This window comes from Danio rerio, chromosome 11, assembly GCF_049306965.1.
Source record: "Danio rerio strain Tuebingen ecotype United States chromosome 11, GRCz12tu, whole genome shotgun sequence".
Lineage (NCBI taxonomy): Eukaryota > Metazoa > Chordata > Actinopteri > Cypriniformes > Danionidae > Danio > Danio rerio.
In genome coordinates, this window is record NC_133186.1 from 37,964,722 (window position 1) to 37,991,467 (window position 26,746).

The 26,746-nt window shown below is 36.3% G+C and overlaps 1 protein-coding gene across 4 annotated transcripts in view; it reads right to left on the reverse strand.

Annotated features, from left to right (window-relative positions):
• Positions 1–12,539, reverse strand: part of sema3fb (sema domain, immunoglobulin domain (Ig), short basic domain, secreted, (semaphorin) 3Fb) — a 135,404-nt gene extending 122,865 nt beyond the window's left edge. For all 4 annotated transcript variants that reach the window (XM_068224391.2, XM_068224390.2, XM_021479878.3 and 1 more), the window contains exons 1-2: positions 12,192–12,539; positions 6,321–6,466 (exon numbers count right to left, since the gene is read on the reverse strand). In XM_068224391.2, coding sequence (XP_068080492.2) covers positions 6,321–6,432 — 112 coding nt within the window. In that variant the 5' untranslated portion in view covers positions 6,433–6,466; positions 12,192–12,539. The remainder of the gene's footprint in view (positions 1–6,320; positions 6,467–12,191) is intronic.
• Positions 12,540–26,746: the final 14,207 nt, after the last annotated feature.

Below are 26,746 nucleotides of genomic sequence, written 5' to 3' on the forward strand. Positions count from 1 at the left end.
CATAAAGAGGTTAACCACATTAGTAAAAACAAACTGAGACTGGTATGAGGCTCCCCTTTTTGATTGGTTTCCAAGGTTTGATTCTGATGAATGAAATGCAGGTCTTGTAAAGGGATTAGGCTAGGGATGTCCAAACTCGGTCCTGGAGGGCCAGTGTCCTGTACTACGTCCCAATACTTCTACTATGTCCTAAAAGTATACACTTTTTTTTTTGTAAAGGAAAAGTGTATACTTTTGAGTGTGTAACAGAAGAGTATGCAAGCTTTGGGACATACTACTTCTCGTTAACAGATTGCTATGTTGCTTAGTTAGTCATCTCAACACATCCTCCACATTTCTTTTATATTTAAATTACCCAAGTTACCTTATTGGAGAAGCAGCAGCAGGATAATTTGCCTTTCGCAAGTCTTTCACGCAGAGACATCTCCTCAAGTCATTAGATAATTATGCATTCAGAAGATAATGTCCAAACGTATCTTGATATAAAGTTCACATTGTGGTTGCAGATGAAATATAACATGGAAACGTTGTGTAAATACGTTTCAGTCGGCTATATATTTAACAGTCATTCAAACAACTTTACCGAAGACTCTCTACTTGACGGTCGGTCTCACGTGTCCACCATGTTTGTAGTTTGTTTACATTTTTTACCCACATTTGTAGTTCTAATCCATTTCACATCCAACAAACAATGCATTGTGGGCAATATTAGCATTTAGAGTAGATGCTTCTACATTTCGTATTTTTACCGGAAATAGTAAACCAGCCGGAAACCTATGCCATACTGTTTTCAACATACTATGCAATGGGGCATACTAATTCTATTTTAGAATACTATTTAGGATGGATAGTACGCGAATTGGGACGCAGCACTGAAGAGTTTGGCTTCAACCCTAATCAAGCACACCTGAACCCGCTAATCAAACTTTTACTAGATATACTAGAAACTTTCCGGCAGGCGTGTTGAAGCTAAACTCAGCAGGACATTAGCCCTCTTAGGCTGCATTTACACTGCACTCTTCAAGTGACCCAATTCCGATTTTTTATTCTCCCATGTGGCACAGATCGGATATAGCCCATGTACGTGTAAGCAGGAACATATCACATAGATTCCGATTTATTCAAATCAGATTCAGGCCTTGTTCATTTGTGGAAATTTATCCGATACGATCGGTGTTCTCGTGTCTGCAGTCCAATTTTCACCTGTCAATGCGAGTCGCGCGTCATTAAAAACTGTAGCGAGTGATGTCAAGTCTGACACTTTCATTTCAGAACAGACTTCAGCAGAGTCGCAAACCTTAAATCTCATACACGAGGACTTAAACACCTTTTATACTGTCATATAGCACAGGTATTTAGACTGTTAACAAGAGCGCAATGACCGCCATGTAACTAATATTAACTAATATAAAACTAGTGCATTCATGACATGCATAAATCAGGCCATGGACATTACATTAAGATGCCTAAAGGTTTTAAAAAAGCCTATATATATCAAAAGAAGATGGACAAATTAGAACCCTTTTGTCATAAATTATAGTTAAACAGCTTGTCAAAAGCTGCGAACAGATTACATACAGGAATAGAGAAATGAGTACTCTTTAATTATCAGCTGTTAGTCAGCACCAGCTCTTTTTTTACTGGTCATTGTGCCTTTGCCATGTGCTGTGTAAATGCAGACAATCTGATAAGAGTCACTTTTAGAAGATGATGTAAGCAGGTCAATCAAAAAAAATAAATAAATAAATTTCGGATACGGTCACAAAATGTGAATTGACCATCAAGATCTGCAGTGTAAATGCAGCCTTAGAGTTCAGAAACCCCTGGATTAGGCTACAGTTATGAGCCTTTCCAAACTGAGTACAGTGTGTGACAAAAAAAACTTCTCTGCTCAAAGGATCATGGCCTGAATTGTCCATTGGTTGTATTTTTGAAATCTTTAATTCCAAACAGCCCTCCAAAGTGATCAGGTTTGAGCACTTCAGTTTAAAACCATATTGTTAAGTTCAATATGGTGTCCATGATTTTTTCACTCTGAAGTACCCTTCGAAGGGTGATACAGTATATCCCTTTTGGAACGAACTTATTGCGCAAGAGTTTGAGCCTGAATGTGCCTCAGGTAAATCCACCAAAAATTCCCACCAATGGCAATTACTAGATTTAGAGATTGGTTAGATTTAAAGCTAACCACACATACAAACTTAATCCACTCCACCCAAAACTCTCATCACTGTTAGACAGCTTTGACCCAAGATTCTGAATGATCTTTGAGGAGGTTGGTCTACACCAGGGGTCACCAATCTCGTTCCTGGAGGTCCGGTGCCCTGCAGGTTTTAGCTCCAACTTGCCTCAACACACCTGCCTGGGTGTTTCAAGTATACCTTGTTAGACCTTGATTAGCTTGTTCAGGTGTGTTTGATTAGTATTGGTACTAAAATCTGCAAGACACCGGACCTCCAGGAATAAGTTTGGTGATCCCTGCTCTACACGAATGGCCCAACCACCACCAACTCACACCAGCTTAATAGTCTCTAGTAGTCTTGAACCCCTTGATTAGTTGGATCAGCTGTGTTCGATTAGAAATGGAGCAAAACTGTGCAGAGCTGCGGCTCTCCAGGAATTGGGTTTGGGACCTATGCTCTACAGCAAACTCACATAATTTGGCAAAGAGCCACCACAAACTGATTAGTCATTATTTCTACACAAATTCAATTTGGATACAAGGATGGTGTTATTTGTTAATTACTATCATTAATAATTCAACAAAATATAGACATGCCCTGAACAAAATAACAAACCTAATCCATCCACAACTCAAGTATGCATCCCCGAACAGACTTCATTTCTCAAAGCAAAAACTTTGTTCTGCAGGAATATCAATCTTCTCTTGTTTCAATCCCTTCCCTTGTTCGGCTGAAAAAAGCTGCATATTTCACGTGCATGTCATTAAAAGCTTTGAAGTCAACTTTGAGCTCAGGTATTGCATCACAACACTGAGGAAGTTCAAAGGTGCCGCCTATAAATTCTCCTTCAAGAGCAAGAACTTCATGTTTCAGGTACGTCATCCTTTTACACTTACGCAGAGCCACATTAGCTTACTCTAATCAGTCCTGGATACTTTAAGAAAAGAGGCAGCACTGACATCAGATCACACAAAGTTAAGCCAGCACTAGTCTAAACACCCAGTGGGGTGTGTGTCCGAATATCTGAAGGGGGTCAAAAACCCCCTGGAGAGAAGCTGGCGACATGGACTCCTATGGCTCTAAATCAATTGTGCATGCTGGGTTACCTTTCAACAGTGGTGACAAGATGTGAATTAAATCACACGTTCAAACAGCATTGATTTACATTAAATGAGCCTTGATTGTGAGTCGATAAGCCCCTATTGCCTAAAGACTTATGCATTAGACTGAAAGAGGTGTCTGAGCTCAGTCAATGGTTTGATTGATCATCCCTGAATCAGTGTCATTCCATTTACCGTGACAATCCATTTCTACACCAGACCAAACAGGATTGGATTTCGCCTACCACTGATATGGAAAAGGTACCACATCTGCCATTGGTTTAAAAAGCCTCAACGCTGGCATCACAGGAGATATTCCTGCAGGGGAAACAGCCTTGATGAAGTTCGACACAAGAGGGAAGGAAGTTGCAAAGCTCAAAGACCAATTAAGATGTTTTTGATTTACTCTCCAAGTGGGGTGAAACCACTTTACTAGAAAAAGGGGTCGAATCTCCTGACCTCTAAAGAAGTGGGTTGACGGATCAAATCGATTTAAGGCACCACAGAAAGTCCCAGAGTACTCAAATGCACTCACTATGGCTTGATATACTTCTCTCACAGAGTTCCTAAGAATAATAGCACTGTAAAGCAGAAAACCTGATAACTTATCTAAAAGCAGTTGACATATTGACATAGCTAACTTAAACAGAGATGGGTTGGGTATTTGATCTTCAAAGGAATATGCAGGGAAAGTTAAGAAATGCTTCAAAGATCCTAAAATACAGGTGGAAACATTTTATTTTGATGATCCATTTGGAGTATTTGTGGACTGTTTAATATCTGTTGATACTACTCCTTCAATAGACATTCAACAGACCATAACAAACTTAGCAAGTACATGTCAACTTAGACTAACCCTAACCCCAACCTTACAGTCTACTTATTATCTAATAGAATTAGTTGCAATGTAACTTAAATTCAACAAACAGACCATCAAAATAAAGTGTGCCCATGCACACAGACTGAGCTCCAATGAGATGGGAGGTTTATAAGTCTAAAAATGGGTGTGGGTTTGACAATAATTAGCACATTCCTGTGTGTGCTGTGAGGCGTTATGGGCTGAAAACAGTAGGCCTGCAGTTTGGGGTGGACGGCAGGTGCTGTCTTATGATGAGGTTTGCAGTCGCTCTCCAAAACCAATTAAAAGCGCTAAATGCGAGTTTGGCTTGAGAGCTCTGTGAGTGCAGAATCCAAATACTGCTGTGCCCAACTAGACAAGGCATGCAAGTAAGCAACAAATCAGCTTTTTCTTAAGGGAACCAACAATAATAGAAAATTTACAACCCTTTCAACCACATTAGATCCCATTGGTAGAAATGTGTACAACGTAGAGTGTAAAGTGGCAGGATATTATCAAAGCACAGCTTCATAGGTAAACTCCCGAGAGAGCAATATTTGAAATCCTTCAGAAATGGCTGGATCTACAAACATGTTCAGTGGAGTGTTAAATCCATCTTGATTAAAGCAGAAAAAAGCCTTGAATAATGAACTGTGCCGGGCAGCTTTTGTAATTAAGTCCACCAGCGCATTCTGATCTGGGAAGCAGAGAGTTTGGCAAACAGGGGAATTGCATGGTCCTTTCTCTCAAACGGCTAATCGCAGGACGGATCTCCAGCAGTGCAGACCTGAGGCATATTGATGTGCATGGCTGATCTAAACCATTAAGATGCTTTTACCCCCACCTCCAGAATGAACCTGTTCATTGAACTCTTAAACCTAAAGCTTATTTAATATTTTCTGCAGTACGACAGGTTCAGCAGGAACCATATCACAATATACAGTTGAAGTCACAATTATTAGAGCCCTTTGAATTTTTTATTTTTTTTTAAATATTTCCCAAATGACGTTTACCAGAGCAAGGGAATGTTTGATCATATTGATCATATGATGCTTGATTATATTTTTCTTCTGGAGAAAGTCTTATTTGTTTTATTTTGGCTAGTATAAAAGCAGTTTTTAATTTTTAAAAACCCATTTTAAGGTCAAAATTATTAGCCCCTTTAAGCTATATATATATTTTTTGAAAGCCTAGAGAACAAAACCCTCGTTAACAATAACTTGCCTAATAACCTTAACTTGCCTAGTTATCCTAATCAATTTAACTTTAAGCTGAATAGAAGTGTCTTGAAAAATATCTAGTAAAATATTATGTACTGTCATCATGGCAAAGATAAAATAAATCAGTTATTAGAAATGAGTTATTAAAACTATTTTGTTTGGAAATGTGTTGAAAAATAAATCTCTCCGTCAAATAGAAACTGGGGAAAAAATAAACAAGGGGCTAATAATTCAGGGGGGCTAATGACCCTGACTTCAACTGTAAGAGTCCATATTTTGGTTGAAAAATGTTATGCTTTTAAAAAGAGAAAACACCAAAGCCCAATTTCAGCAGTGAAATCAAAAATAGTCTCTACAATTCTCATCCGTGAACGTTTAATTCCATCATTTTATAAAAGTTTGCCTTGTTTGTTCTTCCGAACGCAGCTCAGGCCCTGTGCTAAAACAGTTAGATCATCTGCCATAATTTCATCACTAACATCTCACATCTCCTGTTTAGCATCTGCTATTGATTATTTCAGAAATGTGCCTAAAAACATACTACCGAAAATAATTGAGACGGCATGTTCAGCTTTCTGTAAAATTCTCGGACCTTTATTGAAGTTTCGCAATGTTTGTTTTTTTCAGCCCTTGTTGTGTTTTTAATTACTCTAACACCAAATGAAAGTAGGCGCAGCTGGATGAGAAAAATCTAAGACGTTCGTTGGGAAAGATATTAGTGCCGCAATGATGAGTTTCGCTCATTCGGCGTGTGGTTAGACTAGAGAATTTGTCTACTCTGTGAATTTCCCGCCGAATCAGAAACATTTATCAACTCATCAAATTCAGTCATGAAAACCAGAAGGTAAGCATGTGAGAAAAGCATATTCCAGAACATTCACAGGGTTCTTCCAAACCACAGGCCACACAAACAGAGCCGCAATCCTTGAAAGGAACGCAAGACCAAACCAAGAGAAACCAGAACTGAATGCTCTCTTACCTTTGAAGGACAAGAAGACCCGCGGGGCATTTTGAGGTTCATTGCCCAAGACCAACGTTAGGACAGACAGAACCAGGAGAACCTGGACTGGCCATAGACTGTCCAAGAGCATGGTGCATGCGTTGAAGACACAAGTGCAGAGGTCACTGAGAAAAAAAGAAAAGTACAATATTTTAAAGAACTGTATGATTACAGAATGTTATTTTGTGGGGCAATAATTTGTCTCTATTCACAGGTCTGCAGACGTCACTAGCTCCATTTGAGTGCATTGTGTCTGACATTGCGTCGCTGAGTGATGCAGTCTCAGCTTGCATCATAAAGGCTGCATCCAGATACTATTGAGTCTGCATTGGTTTTGAGCTAACCACTAAACAAATGACAGTTCTTTATAATATTAACCAAAGTTAAGTTTTTATTAAGATTACAAAAATACCAGGGAACATGATTATATCACTTGTGATGGGTTACAAAAAAAACTATGTAGAACAAAATCACTATTCATAAAAATTGACAAATAAATAAATAAATAAAAAAATTTCACAAAAACGTATTTTTTATACCGTTTCATGACGGAATAGGGCGATTAATCCAAATCAACATTCAGAACCTATAATCGATAAAATATTTCCAGGTAATTTTTTTTTTTTTTTTTAATTTCCCCACCGCATGTTGAGTCACGACTCTGTTAAGACTCGACTCTCTAAATCTATAGGCTGATTTATATTTCTTCATCAAACACACGGGTTATGTTCAGCAAAACCTTCGTGTGATCGCATCCCCGCAAACCTCTCAAAAAATGTAACTACACGTCGCATGTTTGCACCACATTGAATATGATTGGAAGCTGCACCAGAGATGCATTGAGATGGCATACTTTCTATTACAATAAAATTATTATTTAAAGTAAAATATTCATTTACAGAAGATGCAAGAAATGCAGTTTAAATTTTTCTTTACAGGATATACAAGAGTTATTTTATTAAAGAATGATACAGATTATTTTCTACTTTTAAAAAACATTGTGCAAGTTATTCATTTTCACTTTTTTATAAGAAAAAAAGTGACTTGGTTTCTGAAAATGTGTGTTTTTATTTCAGTTTTTCAGCGTTGATGTTCAATAAATAATCATATTAGATAGTGAATAGTAGGGCTGTGCGATTTGGGGAAAGTATCTTAATTGAGATTTTTCAGACAGATATTGCATTTTGATTTGCGATTTGATTTTGTAGTTAAGCTTCAGGTCGGTAATCTGTAAGCCATGGCAATAATTCTGCGACAGCTCTTAAAAATGAGCAGTTTTTGTTTGTTGTCTGTGACTCTGAAACCAAAATATTCTCTTATTACTGATGTCCTGTTTTTCTTTGATATTAATTTGTTTAATAATGCTTCTGAAGTAGCAGACGCCATTCTCCTAATTGTCCACACTTTCCTGTTTATGTGAATTTTTTTTATTGTGGGGGTTCTGCATACTGTGGTGCAGTTGCGCAATTCTGATTAGGCAGAATGAAAGCGTGCTAACTCAATTGGCTAGAAAGACTATCACACACAGACAGCAATCACGCATTTGCTCTGGGTGGGGGAAATTAAAGGATACATATATATTTCAGATCACAGCCTCTTGAGATTAGCTAATCGCAACGGTTCAAATAGTGTGCAGCCCTAGTCAATAGTGTGTTTCCTTCAAATATTTTAAAATCAAGTAATGCACCCCTCCTTCAAAAACATCTCACATGTAATATGTGAGCATATTTACTTACAAAACCAGTCAGTGAAATATAACGACAAATAAAGAAATAAAATAAGCAAATAAAATAACCATTCATTAATTGTAATTTGAGTTAAAATGTTCAATTAAACGAGATTTTGATTTCAGCCCAAATCGCCCAGCCCTACACGAGAAGATGCAAAAGACATACAATGTAAAAGCATTGGTTTAACCGTTGTCTTAAAACTTTTACGGTTTTACACTTAGACCTATTGAGTTGACATTTAAAACTGGGTCTACGTTATAGCCAATAAATATTTAGCATCTTTTCATATTTTACATAAGTTTTGAACATATTTAGGATAGGGTCTCAACAGATTTGTTCAACATTTACAGCATGTTGATCGTTTCATCTGTTATGCACTTATAAAAACATAAATGCTACTAAATCATCATGCCATCTAAGATCAAGAAGGATGTCACCTTTTTGCCATGACATCCAACCCCACTTCAAGACAAAACATTTTTGCATGCCATACTACAGCACAAAATCCTGTGATTAAATATTCATCAAGACCTCACAAGAGCGCTAAATGTGCTGTAACTGTTCAAATTAAGTGACGATCATGCTTCACAGCACAAACATGCCTCCTTTATATGCAAATTAGCTTCATTATAGTTTGTGCCTTATTCACAAAACTAACCACAGCTTGCTTCGAGCATGTGGTAAACCTTTTAAAGTGGTTTTTAAGTGATGTGCAGCTTCTATCACAGTAGTAATTCCTCAACAATTGAAGACCTAAATTATTAGCCAATCTGTAAATTTTGTTTTCTTTTTTAAATATTTCCCAAATTATGCTCAACAGAGCAAGAAATGTCTCAAAGAAATTCCTATAATATTTTTTCTTCTGGATAAAGTATTATTTGATTTATTTCAGCAAGAATAGAAGCGGTTTTAAATTTTTAAAACCATTTTAAGTTTAATATTATTAGCCCCCTTAAGCAATATTTTTTCGATTGTCTACAGAACAAACCCTTATTATAAAATGGCATGCCTAACTACCCTAACTCACCTAATTAACCAAGTTAAGCCTTTAAATGTCACTTTAAGCTGAATAATAGTACTAGTATAAAAAATATCTAATATAATGCTAAAGTACGGTCATTCAGGAGGGCTAATAACACTGACTTCAACTGTACTTGCATTCTCTTAATGTCTCATTTAGTTCACCCATATGTATCCCAGATACTCCAAAGTTCCATATGCTTTACCTCCGGGCTGATTGCTTTAATAAAAGAAGCTAAGAGCCCCTCCATAGTAAACATTCACCAAAAAATAAGGGTTTGGTTACATTTGTTTGAAGCATACAGCACAGGGATATGCCCCATGGGAGTATGCTGACAAACCCCACTGTTGCCACATAGTCCATCTCTTTCAGATAGACAGGAACAAGGCTGCCACCCATAGAGGGACTGCACTCATGTTCAGCGGTGGCGTGACACACAACCTTCAAAACTTCTGTGTGGATTAATATCAGATTCAGCGATTCGGTTCCCAAAAGCCACATAGTATTTACATTGATCATAGCTGCATGCATTATACTTTCTTTCCTTTTTAAGAAAAAGAAGAAGCCAATATTTGAAAAAATTGTAAATCAGTAGAAGCGGAAGATGATCAGTCCAAAAAAGCGCTGCCTGGCCGCAGAGCGTTTATGAGTGGAAGCAGCTGTTTAAACCTCAGCTATTTGCAGGCAATTTGTTAACTGTCCGGCTGTTTATCTAAATTCTCTGCCTCTTTACCTCACACAAGCCAGTGAAATTAAACAACAATTACATGAACACAAGTGCACACAGACGCTGTTGGAGGCGAGCAGTTATGAATGCAGTCTCACAAATAGACTGAAAGAACGGATCAATGCATGACCACCAGAATTGATGACTTTTAGCACATTTTTTTCAGGAACAGTCAAAATATTTTGTGAGAATTGTGGGAAAGCAAGAAACATTCACAGGGTTGCGTTTAAATCTCATTCTTTCAGTTGCTCTTTGATTTATTATGACTTGATGGCTCTAGTAACTCTTTTGTTTTTGAGGAAAAGGCTCAACTATGACATGTTATGAATATTAACTGCAATTTAATCAATCTTAAAGAGATAGTTCACAAATTTGATCATCATATACTCACCCTTTACTTGTTCCAAACATGTTTGACCTATGTTTAACATAAAAGATAATATATTGAAAAAAAATCTGGAAACTGTAACCATTGACTTCAATAGAATTAGTTTTTCCTATGGAAGTCAATGGTTACAGGTTTTCAGCTTTCTTCAAATTATCTCCTTCAGTATTCATCAGAAGAAAGATATTTATAAAGTTTTAGAACCATTCCAATGTGAGAAATTGGGCAACTGTCCCAAAATGATATGTCAAACAATAAAAAAAAAAAAACTTCACACTTTGATAACATTAACAAAATGGTCTCTTCAGCTACTCTTTTCTAAAGAGAGATTTGGCTTGTACTGTAAATTCATCCTTCCCGGTACACATCATTCACAAGTTGTCAACAATCATAAGGTCTCATGACTGATCAACAGGTTGACTGGTCTCACTTACAGTATTTTCATGCAAATCTTGTTTTCTACATGTTCTTGCCTCATTTGCCACTGCGGAATTTCAATGTACAGCCCACATCTGCATTTATTGTGTTTGTTTATTGCTAGTAAGTGAAATTGTTACGGTGTTTGTTTTGTGAAGACATGCACTGAGCCCCTGGAGACGTTGCATTTTGTTTCTTTTTCCTGTCACCCAGCAGACAAATGAAAATAAACTACTTTGACTCGGTCTTAACAGCCTATTGTACTGTTATATACACACAGGAGCTCTCGGATAACTCAGCATATGGGTAATTTGTGTTAGAAAAACACTGAGGAACAGCGAGAAAGTTGAGAGAAATAAAAGACTATGCAAAGAATTTAGTGTGCAAGAATTTTGTGGATAATGTAACGTAGGCAGCTACACTATATTTGTACTTGATTTGTCAACAATTAACTAACTTGAAAACAAAATGGTAATAAAATGGTGATAAAGAGGATAAACTAAAAAAAAAAAAAGTCTGCAAAACTTGTTAAATTTAAACTAAAAAATTAAAATGTAGGAACATTCAATCTAATTTATTTGTTTAAATTCAGCCCAAATAAAGCATTTAGTAAATTCAAGGAATTAACTTTGAATATTTTTTTTTCAGTGAATGGTCACCAGTCAAAATACACTTTTATTCATAAATGCAATACTTCAACAAGATGGATAGTAAAATGTACTCGCTATTTTCTTTGCCTCAAGTTATTATAAGCCTTTGCATTTCTTTCTTCTGTTGAACAGAAAAGATGATATTTTGAAAAAAAGAAGCTGAATATCTGCAACCATTGACTTGCATAGTAAGAAAACCAAATATGGAAGTCAATAAATGATTTCCAAATGTTTCAGAATATCTACTTTTGCATTCAGCAGAATAAATAGATTCATAAAAGGTTTTAAATAAGCAAAGGGGTGAAGTAAATGATGACAATTTCCATTCTTAGGTGAACTATCCATTTAATGAGTTGGTCACACTTTACAATAAGTCTCATTAGTTAATTTTAAGTAATGCACTTACTAACATGAACAAACACTGAACAATAAATTTACTACAGTATTTATTAATGTTAATAAACGTTAGTTAATGAAAATACAGTAGTTCATTGTTAGTTCATGTTAACTCATGGTGCATTAACTAATGTTAACAAGCATGGACTTGAATGTTAATAATGCATTAGTAAATATTCAAATATGATTAAAAAATGTTGTACAAGTGTTGTTCATGATTAGTTCATGTTAGTAAATGCATTAATTAATGAACCTTATGGTGGTAAAGTGTTACCAGTGAGTTAAATGATAACATGCAGCCACATCCAGAAATTCACTAAATGACTTTTTTATTCATTAACAGGGAGTGCATATTTATGCCAACACAATGTCAAATCGTGAAACAATCATTAAACGATATCACTTTCTAAGAGGCTGAAGTCAATTAATTTATAAGAGATGAAAAGTTGCATTTAGAAATCAAACTCAATTTGGCTCCTAAAAAACACAAGTGTTAATACAGAGGTGATACATTTAATGTTTACCTGCTCGCTCCAAAACAGTCCAAAAAGAACCTTGAGCCTGAACTCACTGAGTGAATCCAGTAAACGTCTGTTTTTTGTAAATGTTTGTCTTTTTATGTCCCAGGTCCTGCAGGTATAGTGAAGTACAGTCCTTATCTCTCTGAACACCTGAGCGCGGTGCTCTTCTTCACTGTAGTGTTCATTTGGTAGAGTTGGTTTAAAATCCCGTTTGGTCTCAAACTACAAAGCGTTAAAGAAACGCAAAAACCACCTGACAAGTCCGTGAGCGGCTTGAGCGCTGTGAATGTCCGTCTGAATAGCTCCAAACACGAGCGTGCCTCTGCCTGCACTCATTCGCTCGCCTCAAATGCTGCCCAAACAGCTTGGCAGGTGGATGCAATGCTGCTCATTTGCATATGGCGCGCCCACTGGGCGGAGATTTCACCTAGGAGCACCGCCCCCTGCGTGCTGCTCGATGAGTGTCTTCCTCGCGCTGGACTGTAAAGCGCTCCGCGGGTGATTATGAATGCCATTACATTCATCTTTCATTAGGCGGAGTAAACTCCTGAGTTTTAAAATAACTTGCATAAAATGAATTACTGAGTATACTAGGTATTGTGTAATTACTTGGGTTATGACGTACATTTAATATCTTTGACATCCTTTGTACCAGTATGATCGTCCTCCAAAGAACTCTCTGCTTAAAATGTAATTTTGGATGATATATATATATATATATATATATATATATATATATATATATATATATATATATATATATATATATATATATATATATATATATATATATATATAAGGTAAAAAAAAATTAACCTTTTGAAATTTATTAGGCAAATAACAAACTGGTCAACACATTCTACTTTCCTCAGTCAGAATTTGAGATGTCGAATTTGGTGTGGTGTGCACTCAAGAACGAGAAGTCACGGGTTGCCAAATTCGGCATCCCAAATTCTCTGCGGATGGCCAACACAGGATTCCGCTTGGTCTTAAAACCTTTATCAATGAGTTATTTTCAGAATTTATAATGGATTAGCAATCAAAATAGGACAAATGAGCAAATCCATCTGGACCTTTATCTACAACTCATGACCTAAAAGACACTCATATTAAAGTCTATAAGTGAACACAGTGGAAGTTTCCCGTGGTTGAACTATTTTATTTGTTTACATGTTAAAGGTCAGAACATTGCGCAAGACGTACAGTAACAAGTTTTCAACGTTCACTTGAGGAACTGCGAACAAAAATACCTTTACTCTGACAGTAAGTCTAAAAGCTTCAAACATCAGTTCTGTTTGAACCTGGAATCATCACATCCAGTTCTGCTGCTTCTTTCATTCAATCAGCTCTTCGCTTCAACAATCTTATTAATAAGCCATTCACTGTGATTACAGTTAGAGAGCCTCAGGTCTAATTTATCCACGACCGTTTGCACACCACATACAAACACGCACATACAGTTTTCAAGTCCCTTCAGCTCAGCCTGTAAGCAGAAACACATTCTTCTATTAGGGAGTCAATGCTTTTGCGTGTTAATACATGACACAGTCTTTTAGATTAAAGGCATACCGATGCTTAAAGGTTGAACAACTACCTGCACAAGATTTAGAGAGTATATCGGCATGTAACTGGTCTTCTTCTTTGCAGAGAGACAGGAATGAGGTGCTGCGCTCTTTGATGTAAGAACAGTAGTTGAAGCACATTCATCTATTGCAAATGATCAGCAGTGTCTCCTTCAGTGTAGGTGAGAGGAACATGGGGACGCACAGCATGCATGTGATTCTGTGTGGAATGCTTGGGAAAACCTAATGAAGAAAACCAGATGGGTTTTGTAGCAGACAAAGCAGAGTAATATAACATGCTTTTAATAATGCAGCGTTGGCAAATGTTTGTTTTTGTGAATTGTGGGGACATTCCAATTGTTTTTATACTGTTTAAACTGTATTTTGTATTACCATAACCCCACCCTAGCCATAGGAAACTGTGTATGGTTTTACTTTCTGAAAAATAAAACCTCAATCTGTGTGATTTATAAGCTTTTTGAGAAAAGAGGACATCAGCAATGTTATATTTCACCACCTTCTTGCAATATCTGTCATACCTTTGTCATTTTACAGATTCTTGTCCTGATATGTTAGACACACACACACACACACACACACACACACACACACACACACAAAATTATTTACTGTCAACATTATTTTTTAAGAGGTGTTATTATTTTTTTACAAAAAGGCTAATAATTTTGACTTCAACTGTTTGAATATAAACTACCTGACAAGTCTTGTCATCAATCCCAGTTGTAAGAGCATCAAATAATAACTCGACTTCTAGTTGATCATTTGGAAAAGTGGCAGAAGGTGGATTTTTCAGATGAATCATCTGTTTGAACTGCATCCCAATCATCAAAAATACTGCAGAAGACCTACTGGAACACGCATAGACCTAAGATTTACATAGAAATCAGTCGAGTTGGGTGAAGGAAAAGTCATGGTTTGGGGTTACATTCAGTATGGGGGCCTGCAAGAGATCTGCAGAGTGGACGGTAACATCAACAGCCTGAGGTATCAAGACATTTGTGCTGCCCATTACATTACAAACCCCAAGAGGGGCAAATTCATCAGCAGGATAGCGCTCCTTCTTACACTCCAGCCTCCACATCAAAGTTCTAGAGGCCTTTAGCTTTTATTTCAGCCATGTCTGATACCAAATGATCAACTAGAAGTCAAGTTATTATTATTTTTTCTTGCTAAAAGTTGCATAGGCAACAAGACTTTTGTCAGGTAGTGTAATCCCACAGATAAGTTATGAAGAATTTCTACTATTATATTTATTTTGTAACTATTATTTTATGGTTATCAATGCAGAAAAGTATTTTTTGTCACTTCAGTCCAATTATAGTAAATGCATCCTCTATTAAATAGTAAATAAATCTATAAATAGCACTGAATGGAGATATTTTACTAATCCTTTTAAGCCCTTTTAATAATCATCAATTTAAGTAAAATTATCAACATAGGCACATTCGGAAAATGTAGCCCTATGTACATTTCTGAAGAGTGCAATTTATGTAGCCAGAAGTACGTATGGCTGCATTTAATTTTTGAAACAAAAGCTACTGGCCACATGCTGTGATTCCTTTTTCGCTCTTAGCTGCTGACCGCTTACCTCCATATGGACGGCTTACCTGCTGTAACCAATTTGTACCGTTAGCTTGCCATGTACGTAAGTAGACTTGAGACGCAGAAAGGAGTTGACTATTATGACGGAGTTCAAGTCCGGTGAAGAACGATTCCAGAAAGCAGGTAAGACAAAAACAGAAGTGAAAAAATAAATCAGTAAATACCAGGGTGAGAATGTGGTAAAATCTGAAAACATCAGACAAGGGCTTTTATTTTTCTGGATTGCTTTTGAAAAGTGTTGCTTGAGTTTAGGGAAGTGGATGGGCGGGTCAGTCAATGAAATTGGTTGGGTTTAGGGAAGCAGGAGGTTGGGTCAGTCGATCGGTCAGTCAGTCAAACAGTCTGTCAACAGTGGTCCCTGGTGGGTGAACACGAGAACAGCAGGCGCGATGGCAATCATGAAAGAATTTTGATAAAGCATAGACAGCGGCCTTGGGTTTGCGAAAACAAAAACTGAAAAAAAAAAAAAACGTACCTTCTGGGATGTTTTTGGCGATCTACAGAAATGTATATAGAGGTACGTCTTCAAAATGAATCTGGGTTGAAAATTATTCAAACTCAGTAATCATTGATTATTTAGATTTTTTTAATATGCTTCTTAAATTTGTGTTTAATATACATTCAATATGTCTCACGGTTGAAAAATTGATGTTTAATCAGCAAATTTCCCATTTACAGGCAAGTTTTAGAACTACCAACTACACTAAAGTTTCCTTCATGGTCAGCAGAATCTATAGGATGTTCAGAAAAGAAGAAAAAAACTGGGCCATCAGCATGACTGAAGTGTCCTGTCAGTTTACAGAGCCCTATACATCTTTGTCTCTGACATCATGAAGTTATTTGAAAACCTTCAACTCAAAACGACTAATGAAAACCCAAGTCACTATTGTCCCCCCCCCAAAAAAAAAAAATTGAAAAAGCTAATTTCAGGCTTCGCATTGCTGCACCTCGTCGGCCCACATTCTTTATTAGCCTCCCATTTAATCTACGTTCTCTGCAAAATTGTCACAATGCAGCCTGCCGGTGAGATTGGGGAAGAGGCTGAATGGACAGAAGCGGAGAATGAAGGCGAATCTGTCCCTTTCAGCGGCGTCAAACCATTCGACCTGCAATAAAACTGTTTTCAAAGCCGACTTGGCAGAGGTCAAATGGAAGATGTCTGCAAATGAAAGCAGACCGACTTTGTCTCCCTCCGGGCGAACTCTTGACAACTTGGACAACTTCTCTTTTCAGCGAGGGCTTCTGGAGGAGGCAGGTCTACACAACTGTCCCGGAGCCCTTCACCCTGTCCTTTATGTGCAAATAAAAGGCATTTCAGATGTCAAGACTGTATGTGGAGTCTGATTGAGCCTGTGAACTTGTTTCCACCACGCCATTGTCTTTTATCCGGTTTGCTGTATTGACATCGAATCTCCCCTCTAGGGCTCGACCTGCAGAAATATCGTCGGAGAGCGTTTCATGACTGTCGAAATAATAGGCCTGCGTTCCTGTGGTGCGCTCAAGCCCCAAGGCTCCAGGTGTTGTTGTATCTGTGAACTGTGGATGATAATGACACTTTAGTCACAAGAGCTCACGCTGTGATTACCTCAGGGGTCAATAACCTGACACCTTCACCCACAGCGGAGGTGTGGAGACAACATACAGCTCTTATGTGCAGGAGAGCCACTAAAAAACTTTGGTTTTAAAATATTGCTCGTCAATAACTTGTGTTTCATGGGTGTATTTACATTTACAGTACACTGAACTGAACTAAACTGAACTGTGAAAACTGAAGTTAAGCAGTTTTAATTTACTAGAACTTCACCTTTAGGTTGCTTTGACAGAATCTACATTGTAAAAGTGCTATAGAAATAAAGATTAATTTAACAGTATTTATATTCATTTATGCTTTTCCATTGACTTATTATTGATTTATTATGGGAGTAATCTTTTACACTGTCAGAAATATAAAATCTGTCAATGTGGCCTTACCTTTTCAAAAGGTAGCCTACACTTTTGTACCTAATAAGTCCAGATTAGTACCTTAAATGTTGATAATAATACCTAAAACGTACAAAACAAATACATCGTCATAACTTAAAGGTGCAAAAGCAACACAGGCTCGTTGTGAAAACGTATCCCCGTATATATTTCTAGAGAGCGTCAATTATGTAGCCAGAGCTTTGTATGGCTGCATTCCATCTTTAAAACGAACGCTTCAAGGTATATGATGCAGCAGATGGCTTCTGTTTCTTTTCGTGCTACCAGCTGACTGCTTACTTGCATGTGGACGGCTTTTCTGCTGTTACCCAGTTTGCCCATTGGCGTGCCACGTACGTTAGCGGACTTGAGATGCAGAGTAGAGATAATCGCGATGAAGGTGTTTGAGTCCAGTGAAGAACAGTTCCAGAAAGCAGGTAAAACTGAAACAAAGGCAATAAATAAATAAATAAATAAATAAATAAATAAATAAATAAATAAATAAATAAAGTAAATAACGGTGAGAAAGTTTTAAGATCTAAAAACATGGCAAAAATAAAGCAGCCACAAGGGCTTTTCTTTTTCTGGATTGCTTTTGAAAACACTCTGTTAGGTTTAGGGAAGGGGGTGTGTTGGGTTATCCTTCGGTCATTTAGTCACTCGACAGTGGCCTAGGATTTACGCAAGAAGAGCAGGCGCAAATGGCACTCCCGAAAAGCATACACAGCACCTTCTGGTGGGTTCGTGGAAACAAAAACTGCAAAAAAGTGACATATTTCACACTGTCCAGAAATGTATCCAGGGGTTTGTATCAATAATGAGCCTGGGTTGTGCAAAAGTGTACCCTAAATGTACATAATTGTACCTTTAAAGTATCAATATGCACCTGTAAGGTACAAAAGTGTACCTTTTAAAAAGATAGTGCCGCAATGACAGGTTTTGTACCTTTAATTCTGAAAATGTACAGTGAAAATTTAGTTCAAAATGAAGTAGTCTGAAATAATTTATTGTCTCGGTTGGTCAAGCAAATTAAAGTAAACAAAAACAGTACACTTTTATATTGTGCATATTTTTTTTCTAGTTATATTATTTCAAATATACAATATTCTGTTTTAAACTACTTAAAAGTTTCACTTAAACTGCAGAGTTTCAAATTACGAGTTTTACTTATCTTTTATTTAATTCATTTGTTAATTTTTGGCTTAGTTCCTTTATTAATCTGGGGTCACCACAGTGGAATGAAAAGCCAACTTATCCAGCATATTTTTACGCAGTGGATGCCCTTCTAGCTGCAACCCATCACTGGGAAACATCCATAAACACTTATTCACACACATACACTATGGACAAGTTAGCCTACCCAATTCATCTATAGCACATGTGTTTGGACTGTGGGGGACACCAGAGCACCCGGAGGAAACCCACGCGAACACGGGGAGAACATGCATACTCCACACAGAAATGCCAACTGACCCTGCCGAGGCTCGAACCAGCGACCTTTTTATATATTTATATATAAAAAGGGCGCACTTTTATTGACATTCATGTAGGTTGGTTATGCACTGTACTGGTTTCCAAAATTCTTCAAAATATCTGCCTTTTTGCTCCTATTTTGTTGAACAGATACAGAACAACAAAGGAATAATGTGTCTCAGCTGACCTGTGATTGAATCCCTGAGAACAAAATAAATGTTTACGAACAATTAAACATGACATATTAATAAAGTACTGAATTTTGTTTGACATCAGATCATATACTAATGGTTCCTATACAACCATTTACTGATTTTGATGCTTTTGCATTGCTTCAGAAGACTTGTTTGGACCATTTTTATGTCCAAACTCCTCACCCGGACACTTTTTCACAGCAGGAACCGTTTTGTAGTTCCTATAAAATTATGTTTGTTTTTAGACATGGCCACATTATAGAAAACAGGAACATTTTTAGTTACAGGAACACCTTTTGAACCTAAATTTACTCCTACATGTGAAATACATCCCATTGAATTACACTGGCACTGTATTTGAAGTTGTTACAAAACATACATACACATTGAGCAAATGTAATCCAATTTACTGGACAGTATCTCTCACATTTGTATTCACCATTTTGAGCTTAATACAAACGTCATTAAAAAAATTACATATCTTTTGCAGCAAACAGCTTCATTTTCTCATCTCACTCTGAAGATGTCCTTCAGTGATCTGGACAAACAGACAAAAGATCTCTATTCCTGTCCAGCTTCATCCAACCTTGTGTCCCCTCACAAAAATACTGTAAAAAGCAGCAATTGTTCCTCGCAGTCCATCTCGCCACTAATGCTCTCAATTAGTCTGCCGTCCTGGTTTCCCTCAGGTGAGGGAAGAGAGAGATTTGTGCTCAGAGATTTGGATGCCATACTGTACGCTTTCTCAATTCGTGGAGGTCTGAAAGTCACTCTTGTCTCTGTGCTTAAGAGGTTTTGTTGAATAGAGCTCTATTTGTACCCAATCAAAGACCACGTATCACATCAGCCATTTGAATCACTCAAGAGGCATTAGAGCTATTAGCGCTTGTAAATAAACACCGCTCTCAGGGTTTCTCTCAGGGGAATACCTGGTTTCTGGAGACACAAATCTAACTCAGTCACATGCTGTAGTTCCTTGACATTAACGAGGAAGAAAATACAGTGGCAAGCTCTGCAAAGAGCTTTCTGGCTTCTTAATGCGAAGAATTTTTGGGTCAATGTTAACACACTTCTGTCACAACAATGAATATCGCTGAAAAAAAGAGCGTTTATGAGAGATTGATGTGCTATTCATAATCTCACAAACTTAAAACAAAGAGGTCATGAACAAATATTGCAATGTGCTTGGTGAGAGTCAGTGATCTTATATTAGAATTGAACTTAAAATTATATAGTAAATATTGGGGCTGTTGATTTTACCAGTTCATTTATTTTTTAATTATGAATTATTTTGTATGTGCGACATGGTGGCTCAGTGGTTGCCATTGTCGCCTTAAAGCAAGAAGGTCACTGGTTTGAGCCCCGGCAGGGCCAGTTGGCATTCCTTTGTGGAATTTGCATGTTCTTCTCATGCTGGTGTGGGTTTCCTCTGGGTGCTTCCCACAGTCCAAAGACATGCACTATAGATGAATGGGTGTATGGGTGTTTCCCAGTACTGGGTGGCAGCTGGAAGGGCATTTGCTGCATAAAACATATGCTGGGATAGTTGGCGGTTCATTCCACTGTGGCGACCACTGATTAATAAGGGACTAAGCCAAAGGAAAATGAATGAATGAATTATTTTGTAAAATATTAAGTGCATTTAACATACCTGCTCCAGACCAACACTATATTACATGCATATCAGTATTTGATCAACCAATCAATCAATCAATCAATCAATCAATCAATCAATCAATCAATCAATGGAAACACTTTAGAACAATAGTCCATTAGTTACCGTTAGTTATGAATCAACTATCATTAACTAATTATTAATACTCTTGTACAGCATTTATAAATCATAGTTCAACATTTACTAATGCATTATTAATATCCAAAGGCTTGTTAACATTAGTTAAAGTACTGTAAGTTAACATGAACTAACAAAAGGGCACCTAGTTTACTCCTTTTTTAAGATTTAATATTAATATTATGGTTCTTCTGAGTGTGCCAGTTTAGGTTCAGTTTAAAATGTACCCAATCAATCAATCAATCAATCAATCAATCAATCAATCAATCAATCAATCTGTCTGTCATTTAAACCTAAAATTTTGAACTAATGTTTTTTAACCAACTTACAACTCAAATTTTGTATTATTATTATTAGTCATTCTTGTTTTAATTAAATCCAGGAACGGTTTTGAGCTTATCTATTTTGCTATCTATTATCATTCCTTTTATTTCTACAAAATGCTTGAGAAGGAAAGAAGAGTGTAATGAAATCTGAACACAAGTGGGCATGAAAGTCACATTTGTACATGAGTGGAATTAAACATTTACAACATAGCAATAAACAAGCCATTATGATCAAATCACTTAGACAAAAATCCACATCTAGAACCCATTAGAAGTCTTTCTTAGCTCAATTAAATATTGAATAAATTGAGGGTTGTGCTTTATTTTAAAGTACTTGTATTCATATGTGTTCTTAAATGTAATTACATGGGTTAAGATAGGTTCAGAGGTAGTACCTTGTTATTATGCAGTTTATGTAATGACTACGCTAATTACACAGTATGTGCATGTAAAATAAGACTATAAAATATAGTGCAACCAGATTCTGTAAGACTTTGTACTAAGGTTGTTCTAGTTAATCTAAGTTAATGTATTTACTAACATAAACAACGAACAATGCATTTATTAAAGCATGTATTCATGTTTGTTAATGATAGTTAATGCAAATGAAGTTGTTCATTCATTTGATCTCACAGTGATTATCTAATATTAACAAGTGCAACATTAGATTTTAATAGTGCATTAATAAATGATGAACTATGATTACTAAATGCTGTATTGTTCGATCTTAATTTATGTTATTAAATACATTAACTAATAAAGCCTCATATTAAAGTGTGAGCCCAAATTCTGTATGGATCAGCATCAAACTACAAGTATTCTTCAGTGACGGACACACACACTCTAGAACTTTCCTATACGTCCAGCACACACACAACACAGTACGGCAGATTAAATAGCTGAATTAATGAGAGAACATGTAGTAATCTCACAGCCTCAATAGAAACCTTATGCTGTGACAAGATATGACATTAAAAAAAGCCTCCTGACAAGCCAGCGGTGGAGCCGGTGTCCCGTCTCTCTCATTAGCATATATATGAGAAAAAGTTCTCTCCTCTGCCTCTCACCTTCAGCATTCACAGGTCTTCATCTTCGCTCCAAATAACTCAAAGCAGAGTTTAGACATCTTTCCCAAAGTTCGTTTTTTTTCTCTCTTTTCTGTTCCATTTTCTTTCTGCAGCTGTGAAAACAGGTTTTATATGAGAATCGTGGACGCTCAAACTCTTTGTCAACTTTCAAAATAAGAAGTGAAGTTTTATTGAGGCCGTTGTGCTTTGGCAGAATGAAATATTATGAGTCACCATCACTGAGGTCTTGTATACATGAGGGCGAGGACGTGAAATGTGTTGGACCTTCAAGAGGGGAAGCCATTATGTTTCAGCTGTTTGTCATTTGTATATAATCACTAAAGCACATTTATATCAAAGATAACTGATTTGAGTTAGATATTTTTTGGGGGTGTTAAAAATAGACAAAATCTAAAACACTGTAATCATTTCAATAAAAAAATAAAAGAATAAATGGAAAAACACATAGTCATATTACTTTAACAATAACATTACAATTATTATTTATTACAATGATTGTAGAATTGTAAAAATGTCCAAAGACGTAACATTTTTTGTCATTCTTAAAGAGATAGCTCACTCTGTAACCAGGGATGTGACACTGACAAAGGTGATAAGGATCCAAATGCAGGGTTTTATTAACAGAATGGTCAGGCAAGCCGTGATCAACACAGGAGCAAACAGATGTATAAGGGCAATCCAGAGTAGAGCTGTAATCAGGCCGTAAAAGTTAGACCGGATAGAATTAGGACTGAGCCTGACAGGTACGTTTTGATTGACAACTTCATAAAGCCCGAACCTATTTTTACATTTACATTTTACATTTACATTTAGTCATTTAGCAGACGCTTTTATCCAAAGCGACTTACAAATGAGGACAAGGAAGCAATTTACACATCCAAATTGATAGATGATATATATATATATATATATATATATATATATATATATATATATATATATATATATATATATATAGACAAAAAAGCTGTGTGCCTTTTTTTTTAGCCCGACATTATTCAAATGTGCACAGGCACACAGCTTTTTTGTCTATATATATCTATCTATCTATATATATATATATATATATATATATATATATATATATATATATATATATATATATATATATATATATATATATATATATATATATATATATATCTATATATATATATATATATATATATATATATCATCTATCAATCTATCCATCCGTCCATTCATCCGGCCACCTGTTAATCTATCTATCTATCCATCCATCAGTCGATCCATCCAATTATCTACCTCTTGACTTCTCTACTTCCCTCACTATTCATACTATTCATTTGTCCATCCTTCCATCGCTCCAGATATTTCTCCATCCATCCATCCATCTGTCCGTCCATCCATCCGTCCATCCCTCTGTCTGTCTGTCTTGCCATTTTTTTGCCATCTTTCAATCCATCCATCCATCTTCGTACCTATCCATCCATCCAAAATCTGACACTGTAATCATTTTAATAAAAAGAAAAATCTAAAGAATAAATGAAAAAAACACATTGATATTACTTTAACAATAACTTTTTAATTATTATTTATTGCAATGATTGCAGAATTGTAAAAATGTACAAAGATGTATATTTTTTTGCCATTCTTAAAAAGATAGCTCAATCAAAACTCCATTTTTGTAAAGCCTATAACCATTGACATTGGCCACTGAATGTCAATGGCTACCATTTTTTTAGCTTTCTTTACTAACTACCATTTATACAATTATACACTACTTCTATCATCTACTGATTGCTTAACCTGATTGCTTTTGGTTTCTATTCAACCAAATGCATCTGGACTGAACCAAGTGGTCACAATTACTAACATTACGGAGCTTATATTTCTATTGACACTTGTGAAAATAAATGAAAACTGTAATCTAATGTGGTATTTGTTTCTTCCCTGTCTCTAACTTTACTTGAGCGTTTTTATTTGTTATATGTGGATGGAAGAGGTTGAATCAGCTACTAACACACACACACGCACGCACGCACGCAAGCACGCACACACACACACACACACACACACACACACACACACACACACACACACACACACACACGGTTTTAGGGATTTACAAAGACAGAAATTTGTATAATGACATAGGTATGACCAAGCTGTACTCTATTATACTGGTTTACACGGACATGCCTTGTGTCCTCATAATTCAAAATGCTCTTAAAAATGATACTTACCAGTCTTTTACTTTAAAAATTTGCCACAGGTTTCATGTAAGGGTTGGGTTTAAGAGTAGGAGTTGGGTAAGATCATATAATAAGCTTTTTTACAGTATAAAATACACTACGCCTAGGAGAGTCCTCATAAACCACCAATACCAACAGGCGTGTGTGTGTGTGTGTGTGTCTGTGTGTCTGTGAGCCAGTTCACTCAGATTCATATGTCAAACTACACTTTCATCCTCCGCCACACAGAACCAATGTTTAAACATGCCTTCACAAACACACCTTAATTGAATAAAACCACAAACCAGCGCTCTGTGGTGTGCTGCTCATTCACCAGTTCTCAGTAATGCATTTCAGAGGCGTCCAGACCTCATCCTGGCTCACTCTGTGGGAACACACACACACACTGTGAAAAAAACAAACCCTTTCGACCTGAGTTCAAACACCGATTTAATTCAGTGCAAATGGAACAAGCTTGACAAACAGAGGCAAATGCATGTGTAAATCACAGGAGGGTTATATTATGATTCATTTATGCGTCAGGGTTTGGGTTTGGTCCAGGGGAGGCGCAGGTCTGGTTTGCGGGCACATGCTCTCTGCCCACTGAACTAAAAAATATTCGGTCAGCTCACCACTGACCAGAAAAAATGACTCTTTAGAAAAGTTTAAAGAATGATGGAGTGAGTGAAGGGCACAAGTGGGATGAAAAGCTTATGAATGAGCGATCTGGGTGGATGGAGATGCTGATTGGATGCTGTGATTGAATACTGGAGGGTGAAGGGTTCAAACTCGGGGTGCAAATTCAGTCAAATGTGTCAGTCAAATATAACAATATAATCTTTTTAATTTTTCCTCTTCCTCTCTTACTGTTTGTCTGTCCATCCATCCGTCTATTTATAAATCTCCCATCCATCCATCCATCCATCCATCTATCTATCTATCTATCTATCTATCTATCTATCTATCTATCTATCAATCTATCTATCTATCTATCTATCTATCTATCTATCTATCTATCTATCTATCTATCTATCTATCTATCTATCTATCTATCTATCTATCTATCTATCTATCTATCTATCTATCTATCTATCTGTCTGTCTCTGTCTATCTACCTATCTATCTATCCATACATTAATCCATTAATCCATCTATCCATCCATCCATCCATCCATCTATTCTATTCTATTCTATTCTATTTTATTAATTTATCCATCCATCAATCTATTCTATTCTATTCCATCCATCCATCCATCCATCCATCCATCCTATTCTATTCTGTTCTATTCTATTCTATTAATTTATCCATCCATCCATCCATCCATCCACCCATCTATTCTATTCTATTCTATTCCATTAATTTATCCATCTATCCATCATCCATCAATCCATCCATCCATCCATCAATCCATCCATTCTATTCTATTAATTTATCCATCCATCCATCATCCACCCATCCATTCTATTCTATTTTATTCTATTCTATTCTATTCTATTTTATTAATTTATCCATCCATCAATCTATTTTATTCTATTCCATCCATCAATCCATTCTATTCTATTCCATTCATCCATCCATTCATCCATCCTATTCTATTCTATTCTATTCTATTCTGTTCTGTTCTATTCTATTCTATTCTATTCTATTCTATTCTATTAATTTATCCATCCATCCATCCACCCATCTATTCTATTCTATTCCATTAATTTATCCATCTATCCATCACCCATCAATCCATCCATCCATCCATCCATTCTATTTTATTATTTATCAATCCATCCATCATCCACCCATCTATTCTATTCTATTCTATTCTATTCTATTAATTTATCCATCCATCCATCCATCCATCCATCCATCCATCCAATTCTATTCTATTCTATTCTATTCTATTAATTTATCCATCCATCCATCCACCCATCTATTCTATTCTATTCCATTAATTTATCCATCTATCCATCACCCATCAATCCATCCATCCATCCATCCATCCATTCTATTTTATTATTTATCAATCCATCCATCATCCACCCATCTATTCTATTCTATTCTATTAATTTATCCATCCATCCATCCATCCATCCATCCATCCATCCAATTCTATTCTATTCTATTCTATTCTATTCTATTCTATTCTATTCTATTCTATTCTATTCTATTCTATTCTATTCTATTCTATTCATTCTTGTATCCATCCATCCATCTGTCTATCATCCATCCATCTATTCTATTCTATTCTATTCTATTCTATTAATTTATCCATCCATCCATCCACCCATCTATTCTATTCTATTCTATTAATTTATCCATCCATCCATCCATCCATCCATCCATCCATCCAATTC